At 42.8% G+C, this 15,927-nt stretch overlaps 3 protein-coding genes across 3 annotated transcripts; 1 reads left to right on the forward strand and 2 right to left on the reverse strand.

The window, feature by feature from the left end:
- The first annotated feature begins 650 nt into the window (after positions 1-650).
- On the forward strand, positions 651-3,153 carry LOC147061865 (PRELI domain containing protein 3B-like). The gene is made up of 6 exons (XM_085920320.1): positions 651-801; positions 1,354-1,522; positions 1,606-1,695; positions 1,845-1,915; positions 2,024-2,126; positions 2,215-3,153. The coding sequence occupies exons 1-6, from the start codon at positions 770-772 to the stop codon at positions 2,329-2,331; spliced, it is 582 nt and encodes a 193-aa protein (XP_085776446.1). The 5' UTR covers positions 651-769; the 3' UTR covers positions 2,332-3,153.
- Positions 3,154-3,310: 157 nt separating this feature from the next.
- On the reverse strand, positions 3,311-8,506 carry bpifcl (BPI fold containing family C, like). The gene is made up of 15 exons (XM_085920271.1): positions 8,236-8,506; positions 7,524-7,632; positions 7,249-7,380; positions 6,962-7,117; positions 6,821-6,884; positions 6,638-6,698; positions 6,426-6,517; positions 6,056-6,232; positions 5,895-5,954; positions 5,284-5,451; positions 4,938-5,005; positions 4,473-4,515; positions 4,343-4,406; positions 3,741-3,817; positions 3,311-3,665 (listed from the first exon to the last, which is right to left on the reverse strand). Exons 1-15 carry the CDS (start codon positions 8,333-8,335, stop codon positions 3,606-3,608), a joined length of 1,431 nt encoding a protein of 476 aa, XP_085776397.1. The 5' UTR covers positions 8,336-8,506; the 3' UTR covers positions 3,311-3,605.
- A 2,086-nt stretch (positions 8,507-10,592) lies between these two features.
- On the reverse strand, positions 10,593-14,175 carry LOC147061867 (vesicular inhibitory amino acid transporter-like). The gene is made up of 2 exons (XM_085919623.1): positions 13,804-14,175; positions 10,593-13,054 (listed from the first exon to the last, which is right to left on the reverse strand). The coding sequence occupies exons 1-2, from the start codon at positions 14,173-14,175 to the stop codon at positions 11,867-11,869; spliced, it is 1,560 nt and encodes a 519-aa protein (XP_085775749.1). The 3' UTR covers positions 10,593-11,866.
- Between the last annotated feature and the right edge of the window lie 1,752 nt (positions 14,176-15,927).

Consider the following 15,927-nt stretch of genomic DNA (forward strand, 5'->3'; position numbering starts at 1 on the left):
ATGCCATAATTATATCGACTTTTGCTGCATTTATTTGACCCTAAAATAACTGACTGGTCAAAATATATTTTTCCAGCATTCAATCATTCAGGGAATGAAAGTGCAAATATAACTGGAATCTGATTCCCTGGAAAAAAGGTTCATGTTGATTAGGCATCAAATCAACGACGGAGCCCATGCGCAGCTATATTGGACATTTTGCATTCCGTTATGTAATCCCGGTGATGCGCCCTGCTCTAGACTGTTCATTTTGCATTTTGGACTCGTTTATGGGTCTATTGTGCTATAAAGATGCAGGACGGCATCATCGGGTATTGCCATAATCTAGATATCACTATACCGTCAGGTTTCACGTTTTTCCTTCCAGAAAGTGTTGGGGAAAACAACGCAATGTCAATACAGCTAACCTGCAAACCTCCGACGCGACCTCTGTCATAACTGTCCATAAAAGATCCATAAAACATAAATGATTATTGGAAAAAAATGTATGTGAGCATGCACCATTCCAAGAATACAGTCGCCCACCATAAAATAAATACCCCATTCTAAAAGAAATACAGTAAAGTACTGTAAAGTAAATAATACAGTAAAGGACGAATATATTATATGATTATCTACCACACGGGGGAGTATGTGAGTTTAGACCGCCTGAGAACTTTGTCTCTTCCGACGTTCCGTACGTTGGTCCTTTCTCCTTCCCAGCGACGGTCACGCTGTCCCTTTAGCCGGCCCGGCTCCCGAACTCTGACGTACAAACCTGCCGATAAAAATGAAGATCTGGGCGTCAGAGCACATTTTCAAGTGAGTGCCTTTGTCTCTTTGTGTCTCGCCACCTTTGCTGCATGACCAGTAACATATTAATACCTACGCCGCTTCTTCTTAGCTTGAGGCTAGCCACTTTAGCTAAGTTAGGCAACTTGGATTGTGTAACTTGATGCATGAAGTGTCCCAGAGGGTAGCTAGTGTCGTTTTTGGTCGTGTCGTTGTTTATAACACGAATGTTCTAGTAGGGAAGCCTGGAGAGCGGGGGGTGTCAACTCATCAATAGCTTTGCGCTGCAAGCTTAAAACTCAGAAGTTATACAGATATGTGCCATTTACAAAAGAACATTAAAGGAAAAAGGCAACCCATAGGGTGATATTTTTATATAATCACGTCTGGTATGCTTATCAAATCAGAATCTGACATAACCGCTATTACGTAACAGGCTGCCTGGCAAGACGGTGCTTAATGACGTTTGCGTTTCACATGTCAACAGCTGATCGAAACAATGTCAGTGCTTAATAATAGTGACGAATGACTACAGATTACTCCCTATACTCACCATACTGTCTGTCCCACATGTTTTTTCAGTCACCCATGGGAGACGGTGACTAAGGCAGCAATGCAGAAGTACCCCAACCCCATGAACCCCAACGTGGTTGGTGTGGATGTCCTGGACAGACGTGTGGACACAGAGGGACGGTTGCATAGTAAAAGACTGCTCAGCACAGAGTGGGGTCTTCCCGCCATTGCCAAATCTGTAAGTGCAAATTATCATTATCTGAAAAAAAGTTTGGAATTCATTCTATACACGTTATGACAATAAGTGTTGTTTTCCTGCAGATCATTGGCCTAACAAGAACATGCACTTATGTCCAAGAACATTCAGTAGTGGATCCCAAACAGAAGATCTTTGAGCTCAAATCTACAAATGTGAGTCACCATGTACAGACTTGTGTATGCATCTGAATCAATTTAAATGATGTTTATTTCAGTATAATTCAATAGTTTGAAAGGAAAGCACATTGATTCATTGAACACATAACAAAACCCTTTTTACAAGACCTGTTTGGTGTCTTCAGATCTCCTTCACTAACTTGGTGTCCGTGGATGAAAAGTTGACGTATAAGCCCCATCCCCAGGATGCTGACAAGTACGTTTTATTCTTCTGTCTTGACTGTAAATACTCACTGATGCACACGCTGTGCGACACATTCTGTTCCTCACAATGTGAACGATGTATTGTCGTATTGTTGAGCAGAACGGTGCTGACCCAGGAGGCTCTGATCAGTGTGAAAGGTGTCAGCCTGAGCAGCTATCTCGAGGGCCTCATGGCTAACTCCATGTCTGTCAACGCTGGCAAGGTGAGAAGCATCAGAAACCTTCCAAACGCCGCTTTCCCACCTTTTCTACTTGTCCTAACTAACCCTTTGTCCCGTTTGATGATGTCAGGGCCGCGAGGCGATGGAGTGGGTTATCCGGCGCTTAAACACGGAAATCGAGGAGCTGGCGGCCACGGCCCGCGGCGCCATACGTGCACCCATGGCGGCGGCTGTTGCGGACAAATGATAGCGGGCCCCTCCGCCCATCATGAACTGACACGCCTCTCTGATTGTTGGTGCACCTCGATAGCCTAAGTACCATAGCCTCTCCGAGCCACTTTTGTGCATGTGTGAGAGAGAGTGAGTTTAGAAAGTGTGAGTGAGTGAGAGAGTGACTTGTGATTTATTTTATTCACTCTGTGCCACAAGCTCATTTTTCTTCTGTACTTTTCATCCCATTTTTAACAAACGTCAAGAAAACAGCTGTTATCAATTTTAAATGTCTCTGTGAGCTCAGAACGGCTGTTCCAAGACTTAGGAGTATTCTGTTAGCGTAACAGGATTCTTCCACTTGAGAGTTACGGCTGATCTTTCGGTTTGCGATCAGGTGGCAAACAGGATTGAAATCTTCCCATGTTCATCACACAATCCTTCGAGGGTTAACTACAACATGCATTTTGGTTGTGCAGGTATTCCCAATGTGGTGGCCAGTTGATGGAACTAACATGTCACAAATATTTGAGCGATATCAACCCAGTTTTGTGACATGCTATCAAATATCTACTAACAGCAGCTTTTCTTTTTTGCAAGTTTTATTTAAATTTGAAGACCTGTGTCTGGCTCAGACCATCCATCCACGCAGTGAAGTTTATTTAACAAACTGTGATGCTTTTCTTACGGGGAACATTTAAAGATCAGCGGCTGTAAATAGGTTTATATTTATATTATGGTGGTGTTACATTCCAAGAATGTGAAGGCATAGCTAAAAGAAAGAAAAATGCACACTGACATTGTTTCAAAATAAAGTGATGCCATTGTTTCATGAGAACGATGGAGGTGGTGAATTTGACTGGTGGGTACTTTCTGTTCAACCTGTTGATGAATGTTGTTTACCTCTCTTTACTAGTAGCTTGGATATCAACATAAATGAGTATATATATATTTAAAAAAAAAAAAAGGAAATTTATGTGCAAAAGGCTTGATAAAAATACACAACTTCCCCCGTATGGCAGAACAAAAATGTGTTTTATTTAAAGGCATCTTTCAAAGCAACCAAGAAAACCGGAATCAATATAAAAATGAACCTCAAGAGTATTTTTTATGGTGTGTCTAGTGAATGAAACAAGCAAATTTCAGCAACTACATAGATAGGGAGAAACAAAAAAAACATCTTAAAGAACTATGAGCATGTGGGAATACGATCCGTGTAAATACTGCATGGCGATTTCTCATTAGCCAACATTAACATGTGCAAAGCGCGTTGAGTGCATGAGACTTCATCGTGAGTCACAAATCATGTGCTCAGCTGAAAATGGTGTCATTCTCCAGCAGCTGGGCATCTGAAGAAAAAGCTACAAATCCCTGTTTGTTGGAGCAAAAGGCAAAAATCAGTCAACCCAAACAAAGACATTGTCTGGATTTACTTGAGGTACCTACCTTTTCTACTGTCAGAACTGAGTTGACCAGTTGTGCATTTATTGTCCGTGGTAAAGCAAAGCCTGTGGCAAGTTCCTCTGCAAGACAAATGCAGTCAATACCTTCTAGTCCATACCATACATGATGTGGCTTCAATAAACAAAAAGCAAGTGTTTGGCCAAGGCGATTCAAACTACGGCTCAGGATCTACATACAGTCCACTCTGGTCTGGAATCTGACCCAACAAGCAGTTTTTGTTTTGACCAAGAGTCCTGAAACGTTTGCTGTATAAAATCAGCCCTTTTCCTAAGTTGCCTAAGTTTATAAATTTGATTGGACCCAATCAAAAAATAATATAGTAGGCTGTCAAAAACCATGAAATGAGGTTAGACTATTGAAAACAAATTAGTACAATTTCATTGAAGTTGTAAATGTAGCTGTGTGAAAATTTAAGCATGACACCATCGATAACATTTTGTGGCACATTTCTTTCTGGAAATTGCAAACTACTTGGATTACGCCGCAGAGGGACATACACACACACACACACACACACACACACACACACACACACACACACACACACACACACACACACACACGCAACGAAAGACGAGCTTCACCATTCAGTGCTGGCAACACGGCTGCCCTCATTATCCTCTGGGCCAGCTCCTCCAATGCATCAGTCTGCAAAAGGAAGCACAAGTCACAAGGTAGCCATTATACTGGATGACATGCCCGGTGAAACATTACCTTAAAGGGTCCGATCTCAGTTTCTGCCAGAGTCAGAGTTAAACTGTTTGGAAAAGAGACAGCTTACATTACATTACTGCGCATTACTTTGACTTTTCAAATACAGATGGCTTGCTTCACTGGTGGAGGAAATTTTTTTTTCTTGGGAGGACATGTGGGGGAAGGGGGGGTCAAGGATTTCTTTGGGGGTCAGCAAAACGACAACAATTCTTACAAACCCCAAACATTTCTTAAAAAATGTTAATAACAATTCAGCATATGTTCCTGATAGGGGATTTGTGGAAATGTTGAAGAAAATTACTAGAACAACGAGAAAACATCCAAAAGTTAATTATTTAAATATTTGGGCTTGTGCTGGGGGTGGGCTTGTGCTGGGGGGGGGCTTGTGCTGGGGGGGGTGGGCTTGTGCTGGGGGGGGGGGCCCAACCCTCTAGCTCCGCCAGTGGATGGCATTGCTCCACTCACTTGTCCATTGCCACCGAGCCCTTCAGCCGTCCATCAGCAACCCACACTTTGCCCCTGAAATCTGAGTCCTTGAAGAAAAAAAACCAAAAGTGATTATTAAGACAGAATATGCAAGCCTCAAGTCCAAGTGGCGTTTAAAGCTATTATGGAGAGATGCAAGTATTTATTTTGATATTATCTTAATCGAACCGAGGCAATCTGTCACTTTGATGACTGCTAAGTTCAACCCAACCCTGAGTCATAGTGGATCACTTTTTCTATGTTTGAGATGTGAAGCTCCACAATGTGACTTTATTGTAACATCTACATTTATGCCGTGAAATGGAACAAACAAACTAGAACTCACCACATGAAGTTTAAACAGCGGGGTCAGGGTGCCATTACGCTGGATGGCAAAGGCCTTGACTGCGCCCGACGAGGTCAGCGCAACAGCATCGGACCGGAAGGAAAATATCGGAGTGTTTCTGGCATAAATCTGTAGTGTCATCAGTAAGTCTGGAAACATCTTGGGGAGCTGCGGAAAAAACCTTTGCGGTTAAAAGGTGTGTATATACCTTCACAGCAACTATTTAAATGGAGGCAGTTGAATTTTTTTTTAAAATCAATGTGTCATATATATTTTATGGAAATGATAGAGGCTGTCATTAAGGAGAATGGATAATGTAGAGAGATTGAATATCGTTTTAGGTTGTGAATTCTTAAAAACCTTAGAGCAGAATACTAAGAAAAGACATACCATTTACTTATTAGGATCTCAAACGTGTTCATTAGAATTTAACTCACAAATGAGTATTTTGTTTGCCCCTGATGTCTGCTTTGTAAGCCAAAAATATGATAATTTGGTGTTCATGTTTCATCTACAAAAACTCGAGTCATTGAGATATAGGCTAACAAAAAGTGGCATGGGCTTAAAGACCCTGTAGGCTATATTGTAGTCACAAAATAAAGTCTCATTACCTGTGGAATAAATTGACCCATCGAGTTTGTATTAAGACGCACCGGTGAGCTTGGAGGTATCTGAGGAGAGAAATCCAAATTCAAAAAAATCCCCCAAAAAAGCCATCATTGCTTCTTCTGAATCTCTGAGAATGATCGATTTGTCTTTCAGGTGAACTCACCATGCTGTCATTGATGAAGGCCTGCAGTAAATCAGCCGAGAAGTAGCTGAAGGAGGCTGAGTTGACAGTGAACTCAGACAAACCTACTGACATCATGTAAGATGGCTGTTCACGTATGTCAAAAGGCAAGGCCACAAACGGGGGCTCCTTTGGACCTTTGATACTGTAAAATTCTCCCTTTAAACATTTGACAAAACACATAAAAATAACCACCATTTGATTATTGATGTACATTACTGTTTAGTGTTATAGACAATCCTGGTTTTAGTTCAACTATGATTCATTTTCTGTTTTGTTTTTTTCTAAGGTAGTGACCAACATACAATATAACACTGAAAATATGAAACAACTTTTATGTATGTTTCCTGACCTTGAGTCCGAGGTGAAGACTTGAAGCAGTGACAATAGGCAGGCCAACAAGAGGCACGTCCAGACTGAGGTCTCGATTCACCTGAAAGTTAACTTCAAGGAGAGTTTTTAGAATATGAATAATCAGATTTATCACCTATACTTGGAATTAACTTGACTTTTGTTGTGTTCGGGGATAAGAAGTAAACCTCAAGCCATAGCATATTGCAATACCTTTCATGTCCTTTAGATGGCTCTCCAGGTTCGCGATGAGGTCATCCACAGCAGGGCAAATCTGACAAGATCAAGACCAGTGATTGATTCCCAATCACAATTGAGCAGGCATATTATTATTATTTTGAAAATGAATTACTAATTAATCACAACAAATATATATATTTTTTTATTTTAACTCACCATGGCTTCTATTTGATCCTTGATACATTTCTTAAAACGGTTCTCAAAAATCTTGATGAGCCAGCTGTAGAGGTGAGATTGCAGTTCCTTTACATTTCATTACAAACGTAAAACAAGGTCCATGTAACCGGAGCATGGTACCTCTTGCTGCCATAGAAATAAATGTCTATGTCGTCTATTTGAGGGCTGCAATTCACGCTGGTTAAAGACAGATGTCCACCAGCATCCCTCCCCAGCTGCACTATGGAGACCAGGTCCACACCAAACAAGGCCATGTCAAAAGAGCCACCTCCATGTCTGAAAGTGCACATAAAAATAGAATACTAATATTGACACACACTGCAGGATGGAGGACATTTGGAACCGGGTACCAAACTGTGGACCAGTTAGTTGGGCACCACAATAATAAACAAATTCTTCCCACTTACATGAACCCCCAATGGGCCTCCCAGTCTCCTGTGAGGGCAACATTGAGCCCTTCGATGGACGTCTTCAAGGCAGAGAGGTCTTGGTAGAACTCAAAGGATGGTTCCGGAAAGTCCCACTTTCTTGTAGTAACACTAAAAGAGGCAGGGAGACACAAGTCATCATTTGAATGGAGCTGAGGGCCGGTGATTAGGATTATTTAAGGGACCAAACATTTGTTCTGTAGCAAGAGGAGGACAATGCTTTTGCATCCAATTGCCTCTGAATACCGTCCTACCCTGTGAGTGCGTATCTTAGGTGGGGAAAGTATTTTGTTTCACCGCTGATGTCAGGTAGTGTGACTTGTTCCAACTTGTCCTGAATCCACCCTGCAGCCGCATGCCCCGCTGTGAGAGGAAGCACATGCACAACAATTTCATGTAGCCTTGAAGATTATTATTGCTACATTCTTTCATTCAACTTCTCCAAGAATTATAGTTGACTCACACAGTATTTCTTGTTTTAACTTTAACATTGCAGATACTGTGTGTGTGTGTGTGTGTGTGTGTGTGTCTGTGTGTGTGTGTCTGTGTGTGTGTGTGTGTGTGTGTGTGTGTGTGTGTGTGTGTGTGTGTGTGTGTGTGTGTGTGTGTGTGTGTGTGTGTGTGTGTGTGTGTGTGTGTGGTAAATGGACCAAACACACCATACACAAATACAGTTTTTTACCCTCCACTTGTCAGCTTTCTCTAATCCCCTGATGGTCTCAAAGTTTTGCCAATTGGGAAATTAATAATTGGTGTCAATGAAGTATTGTTGAAATGATACATGGAGTTCCAGGGGTTTAAAAAAAACATCTAACTAATAATCTGTAAATCTTTTTTTTCGTCAAGTCACTTGTATCTCAAGGCTTCAGACAGCGTTGCCGGATGGACTCCAGCCATTTGTCAATTTTCCACAATATGTCACTTTTGAAACATGAGATTGAAATGTATTAATATGATTCATCTTACCATATTGAAGTCCTTTGTTGCTCACGATGACTCGAATTGCAGGATTTTCTCCACAGGCGCAATAGATGACCATGAGCACTATTAATACTCTTGCAAGCATTTTGTGTCAGGAATGTGATGGCAACAGATGACTTGATTTGGATCCTGTTGTTTTTAAAGCGTGTCCTGGGCGGTAATGCTTTATCATTTGAAGGCTCCAGCTTCCTGTATCTTACAACTGAGAAGTGAAACTTAAAATAACATGACTGTGCGTGCGTGTGTGTGTATGTGTGATGCCATGACTAACCCACCCGCGAAATAGAAGTGAAACTTTGGGTCCTGCCGTTAACCTTTTAATGCTACCGCTTCATCAAATGAACAGTTTGTCATCAAATAAATTTTTGGTTCTACATAGCGTTTTATACAGTGTTTTAAATTCAACAAAAACATCCAAGTAGAATTGTACCAAGGCCCTGGATCATTTGTTATTGGATCCTAAAATTACATTTTGTGGGGAAAATGAAAAGAACCCAATTTTATGGCTTGTAAATTTAGCTCTAGCAAACTTACTGATGACAAGAGCTATAAGGAATGTTTGATTCTCAAAACCCCACGATACATATCGGGATATACGTTGATGGTGCATGTACAGTCGGATTTTTTTTCCCCACTCCCTGAAAGCAAACAGAATCACCAACCTAAAATATTCCATTTATTTATCGCTTGATTCCACAAATACTCTTTGTCTCACACACTGTGCTTAGTTGCATTAAACCACAATTGACAGGTTCAACGGGGAAAGCCGACAAACACTTGGCAATACGACACGAGAAGGACCCACTTGCTTGCACGTTAAAATTCACTCCATCCAGAATGACATTGGAAACATCGAGAAAACAAACTAATCGACGAGCGCGGTGGAAAAATAAATGCACAAAACTGACAAAAGAGAAGTATTATTCAAACAACTACACAGAAGATAGTTATGATTTTTTTTTTTTTTTTAATGTGCATCACCTTGACTGAAAGCTGCCTGCCCATTTCTACCACAGTTCAGTTGCCTATTTGGAGTGTTCCTATTGTTGTTAAATGGTACCAAAATATATCGTACCACATCTACCACAGTAGAATTGTGCTAACGGGTGTAGCTAGACGCTTTGTGATGTGTGATCGATTAAATTGGAAGATGAAAGATGACATTCACTGTGCAGCCTTCGTGGCTACCTTGCTCTTTGTTATGATGTCACACTATTTAGCTTGCTGACACTGCTATCACCCAAGCACCACACGAAAAAAAAATCCAGATCGTTCCTGAGGTGAACCGAACTGGACTAGACTTTTACTGGAAAGGTGGTTTTAGATTTGGGTAGTGTCCACACGAATACAGGTATTAAAAAACACACACATACACACACAAAAGGCTCAATTTTTTTTTTCGTGCCCTCATGCAAACGCCGGCCAGAGTGGAGATGTTCCAGAATACACTTTTTATCACTTGTTGCATAGAGATAGATATTACCTCACGATTGTGCAATGTTATTTAATTTAAAAACAGCAAAACTAACATCATAGCCTCACTTAAATGGGAAGTCAAGTCAAAAAATTCCTAACTTTACGATATTCTATGAGCTTCCACTAATCTAAATGTGGCATTCTGATTAATATCTTGTATGTGGAATATGAATTAAGCAGCAATTTGATCGGCCGTTTTGCCACTTACTGTCGACTGAAAATGACATCACAGTGTCTCAGGTCAGGTAACTTCCAAATACAGCTCAGCTTGCTAATGTTACATGACGAAACCCAGAAATGTGGTTATTACCTCAACCTTTAGGCAATTTTCAGTTTTAGATTAGTGGAAGCTCATAGGACACATTATTGTAAAGAACACTTTTCACGTAACCTCCGCTTAAGTCGGCTTCATTTTGTACAATGGAAGGCATGAAAGTTACTTTGAGGTTGAATAGCATAAGGTGGTTAGCATTAGTCAGTTCTACGTCACAGGGTCAAGCTGAAGGTTGCCACGAATGTCCTACTTTTTCTTTGTCTCGGTACGTTCTAGCTGTCTGGTTGCCCTTTGACCCGATGCTGCCCCTCTCTGGTCAAATTGGTCTTTTCAAACGCACTCCACCGCCACTCACATTTTTAAAACGGGTAATGCTGCTGTAGGTGGCACAATTCCCTGTTAAGCCTTTACGAGAAGCGACTCCCCTCTCAGGTCATCTTCATCGTGCAATACATACTGTTTGAGTTAATTGTGACATATGTAGTGTCCAAACTTTTCCTAATAAAGGGAAATGTGCTTTCAGCAGTTTGCAAACATATTTTTAAGGTTGTGTTAAACTTATAATCATATCAATATAATATCTAGTGTTGGAGTGCTCGTGTGGATTGGTGGGTGGTGAAGAATGTGCAGGGAAACTGCATGAACTTGTTTTCTTCAAAGTGTTGTACCGGACGAAGGGAGTACCGGACGATAACACCTCAAGGTCGGTGAGAAACGAGAACAAAGAACAACACCACGTCCAGGTGGTCGGGCTTCGAGAGGAAAAAAACCCAACCCCCTGACCACAGCGATAACACCTCGACGGGGAGGAGATGGCCATCGACCAATCATCACACAATGTTTTGCATGTTTTAATATTCATATTGTGTTTCTTTAAAACTGGGCAACCCGGAAGAATGTGTCGTCCTTTGGTGGTCACAAAAACGAACGAGTTTTAGTGTGAGGGACCCGGGACCCAGGCCTGTATTAGTTTGCTTTGTTAGGAATAAACAATTGGTAAATTGGCTCTGATTGATCTACTGGTCTTCTCTTTGACAGAACGAACTCGCAAAATCGTTAGGTGCGCCAGTGTGTGGATTGGGACATAGCAACTCGTGTTAAGTGTTGATGGCAATTTGGAGTCATATCAATAGCTAAAATCCGTATGTTAACACTATGTGGGCGCATATAGAAAAATGGAAGACTTTCAGGGCTACTTTGAAATACTTTTACTTGAATTTATCCAACATGCTAAAAGCACCTTCTCTCCTTTTCAACATCCACACTTTTCATGCCTTCCCACCCTCCACACAAACACACCATCCTGCCCTTTTTTTTTTTTTTTGAATTGGGTTGCAGTTTTTGTCAAATGTAATTTCTCTATACCGCAAGCCTCAACAAAATGGTCGCCAGGCCACCAATGACCTGAGGCTTGAGTTTGGAGGTCTCTCTTTTATGTCTACGGTCTAGAAGGTTTTTCATATAGATATTTAATGTAATTATGACTCTGCAAGCAATAGACTGCGCTGCATTCCATTTTCCATACAAATATGGGTTACGTTGTCGTAAAGTGAGGATTCCCTGTGTTAGTAGATAACCTCCATTGGTTTTTTTTTTCAAATTCAAGTCCAAATATTACCACGCACACACTTGTAATTTGGGCCATGTTTAGACACCCCCGTTCAGGAGCACGTCCTTCATCCATTTACCATAGAAGACTATTTAACATCATGATTGTACAGTTTGTTATTGCACGTTTTCACAAAGGCAAAATGAAAAAGATTTCACACGCACGATTCTCCTCACGGGCTTCTTTGTCGTAATGGCCCACAAAGTGGGGAGCAGAGCGGGCCGGGGGGGAGGGTTAAAGGTCGTCACCGCTGGCTCTCAGTCTTGGATATTGTACTTGAACGCCTCTATGAGACCTTCGATAGAGTGGATGAAGCCAGATATGGCGCAAATGCCCCCAATGACAAAAATAGCGACGTCAAAGAAGACGTGGTGCCACAGGAGATTCCTCCACTGGAGCTTCAAGTGGAAGAGGCTGGGCAGCAGGAAGCAGAGACCAGCGCCTGTCAGGCTCCCGGTCAGACCCATGAGGAGGGCAAAATGGGGGACGAAGACGGCCATGAGCAAGGTGAAGACCACCAGAGCCACTCGGAGGCCCAGACCCCACGATTTTAACTGGCCGCTCGGCCCGTAGCAGTCGGGAAATAAGGCCCGTCCGCCGTCTTGGAAAAGCGACTTCTCCAGGACCTCCACGGCGGCAAAGAAAGGCAGCGGGTAGGAGAGCAGTGCCTTGGCCACCAGGAAAAGGTTAACCACTGCACGGATGGTGCTGGGCAGGTTATCTGTGATAACCTCCTTGGTGGTATCCGCCCATGTTAGGTAGGCCACCAGGGCAAAGAGGCCCTTGAGGACGCAAGCGGAAATGTGGGTCCAGTCCATCATGCAGTGGAACTCGCTGGGCTTCTGCATGTTGCCCTCCAGGGAGGGGAGGAAGATCTGCGAGGTGTAGCTGAAGACGATGATGCCGATGGAGATAGGGAATTTCTTGACGTCGATGTAGAACTTGACCTTCTCCCACGCCCACTCCCGAGCCCGAGAAAGGCAGTAGGCGATGACTAGGACGTTGATGACGAAGTGGGCAAGCGTGCACAGAAGGCTGAACTTGGACACCGCCTTCAGGTTCTTGAGGAAGGCGCAGGGCAGCAAGGCAGCGGTGGCCACTACAGACCACGCCTTCTGCGAGATGGGAAGGCCCGGGAAGCTGTTGTACATTAGGTTGCCGCTCACCACCACGTACAGGATGCAAGTCATCACCAGCTCGATGATCTGGGCCACGTTGACCACGTGACCGCCCAGCGCGGGGAACCGGGGTGCGCAGCACGCGTTGGCCACGTCTACGTAGGAATCGCGTACGCGCACCTTGATGCCGTCCTCGTTCTCCTCGTAAAGACACGCGATGAGAATCTTGCCCGTATAGCAGCACACCACCGCGGCGAAGATGATGAGGAAGAGGCCCAGGTAGCCGCCGTGCAGGATGGCATAGGGCAGGCCGAGGACGAACATGCCCTGCGGACCAAACAAGCCCGGTTGAGCGGTCGCGGACACTTGACATAATCTGCGCCCAATACGGTGCAGGAAAAAAAGTATCACAAGTATAATTAAACGGAGGCGACGCTGTTAAATCAAACCGAGGACAAGTGCACTCCCGACGATTCAAATTTATTTTCTACACGACGAAATGGTTTTGATTCCTTCATTTGATCCTGCCGGTGCCGCAAAATTGTCTTTTTGAGCAGTTAAATATTACTTCATAAAAAGATTCAATTACCCTCAATCCCCTCGTCATTATTATTTCATAATGCTAATAACAATAATGCAAATAATAATGATATTAATATTTAATAATAACAACAATAATAAACGTAGGCATTTGTATTAAATATCGCTTTTTATTGTGTGTGTGTGTGCTTATTGCGCTCTCTTGACCGTTTTATACCTATATTAAGTGAAATTACGTAATACTTTTCATTATTTTATTATTCGTTCATGCTGATTGGCTGAGAGAAATCACGCAGCTTTATAGTGGTTGAACGCCCATTCATGTTACCAAATATGGTAATCGTTTGGGAGAAAAAAAAAACCCTCACACACAGACACACGCACACAATTAGATTAATTTAGCCTTGCATCCGAAGCAAGCGAATTCGCTATTTCACGTTTGTGTATTTAACTGTAAGTGTAAAATGGTTCAAGGTGACTCCTGAAGGCCTGATAGCGCGTGGGAGGGCCCTCTCTTTCCCAAACACACGATGTACCTGAATGGCATTGGTGACGTTCCAGCCAGCCTCCCAAGATGTGATTTTGGGCTTGTCCTCATCCAGGGATCCCCCAGTTTTGAGGCCCTGGGGCTTGGGGCCAGTGCCGTCCCTCTGGTAGTGACTGTCCCCATCCTCCAGGCCGCACTCTCCGCCCTCGTCGTCGCCCTGGAAGACGTCCATCTGCATGCCCTGCCTGTAGTCGTAGTCCAGGTCGTCGCATTCGGCAAATCCCACACCCTCTTCGTCCGTAGCGGCCTGGAAGCCCAGGCGGGCGAACACACCACTGACCTTGGCCTGGGACTTGTTGGAGACCGTGTGGGCCGCATTGGTCAGCTTGTTGGTGAGCTTGTGGCGGATCAGGTGAGCCATTTTCTCTGGTTGAAAGATTTAATCCGAAAAAAGGAGGGCCTCGGTCGAGAAGAAAGAGCAAGATTATTTGTAGTCTCTTTTGCGGGTTTCAATGATGTGGATGATGCAAAGTCATGCCTGTTGTCCTCAAGTGCCAAAACCCACACGCACTCAAAATCCTCAGCCGTTTCTCTTGGCTCGCTCTTCCATTGTCCAAATCCAGTTTAAAAAATCTTTTGAGCAAACAAACAAAATTCCCAATAAAAAAATATCCTCATTTGTATGAAAACGCCGTGGATTCTTCAAATATATAATTAATTGCTTGTTGGTGCAGCGCTCGGATGTGTGACTGCATGCGTCGCGAGGGGACAAGGAGAGAGAGAGAGAGGGGGAGAGAGAGAGAGAGAGAGAGAGAGAGAGAGAGAGAGAGAGAGAGAGAGAGAGAGAGAGAGAGAGAGAGAGAGAGAGAGAGAGAAGAGAGAGAGAGATGGTCAAGTGAGTCACGACAAATCGCGTGGAAAATAAAAAAGAACCCAGAGCAGGTCTAGGGCAACGCTATGACATTTTTATATGAATATATAAATCAGTATGCAAAAATATATCAGCAAATTTATAATGTAATGTAAAGGTACAGGCCGTATAATAAATATACATACATTTCATCCCTGTGCAGTTTCATAAATGTATACGTAACCTGGCAGCTTTTTTTAAATATTGATATTTCGACTTAAATATGACTGAACGGGTGCCTTCTGATTGCTCTCTTTATTGCTCTTTAACAATAATAATAATAACGATAATAATAAATGTGTTTTGCCAGTTCACTCGTGTTTACTTGAAGTAATAGTGCGCATCTTATAATAGCGACATACATTTATGAGAACAGCTGTGTGCCATTGTGGATTGGCCACTAGGAATAGTTTTAATTTTATTTCCTCTGTAAAATTATAAAAGACATTTTAGTGCATTTTCCTTTTGGGAATAGTTATTTTTTTAAGACAACTTGCCCCCATTTCAGTGCAATAATAAACCAAAAAGCAAAGGCCTCCCCCAACGAGAGGTTTGCTCATGCATGCGTGCACTCTGCAAATTTGCTAATTTAAACATCCAGGTTCCTGATGAGCAGCATGCAAGCAGCAGGCTGCGAGGACGCAACTCGTTGCTGATATGATGAACATGCCGCACATGGCCCGCAGCAAGCAAGCAGGGGAACGTGCAAGCAAGCAAGCAAGCAAGCACCGTGGACAGCGCCAACCCATCCATATGCACGCACACCGGCGATATGCCGCAACGTATTTCAAAGACGTATTTTATGCATTTATTCGTAAACGCTTGTAAAGATAATATGGATTTCTTTTTATTACAAGACATGCGCGTATGTGTATCACAATTTGATAGACGATATCTCAACTCCATAATCTGCTGTGACAATGCTGGGGAAAATCGTCTTCCCCGCATCTTGCTCGCAAAAAAAAAAAAATTGAAGTACGGGGGAAACACGAAGGCATTCATTTTGTGCACGTGTTTTATGGAGGATGTTTTGTGGGTTTGCCCTGAGTAGCCTATAGCAACTTTAAAATGACCAAAAAAAAAAGAGATTTAAAAAAAAAAAAAGCTACACGGAGGAGGATGAGACAAAGTGTATTAAGCAGCCAGAGGATAAGAGAAAGTTGCGCATATTTTCATGCTTGACTTGCATTCATTGGCTACTGTGCATGGCCCAGCTGCTATTTGTGGTCATGCTCACACAGTGTTGGTTTGTGTTAGTGTGTC

Source organism: Syngnathus leptorhynchus, chromosome 1 (assembly GCF_054491065.1).
Source record: "Syngnathus leptorhynchus isolate UIUO chromosome 1, UIUO_Slep, whole genome shotgun sequence".
In the NCBI taxonomy this organism is placed as follows: Eukaryota; Metazoa; Chordata; class Actinopteri; order Syngnathiformes; family Syngnathidae; genus Syngnathus; species Syngnathus leptorhynchus.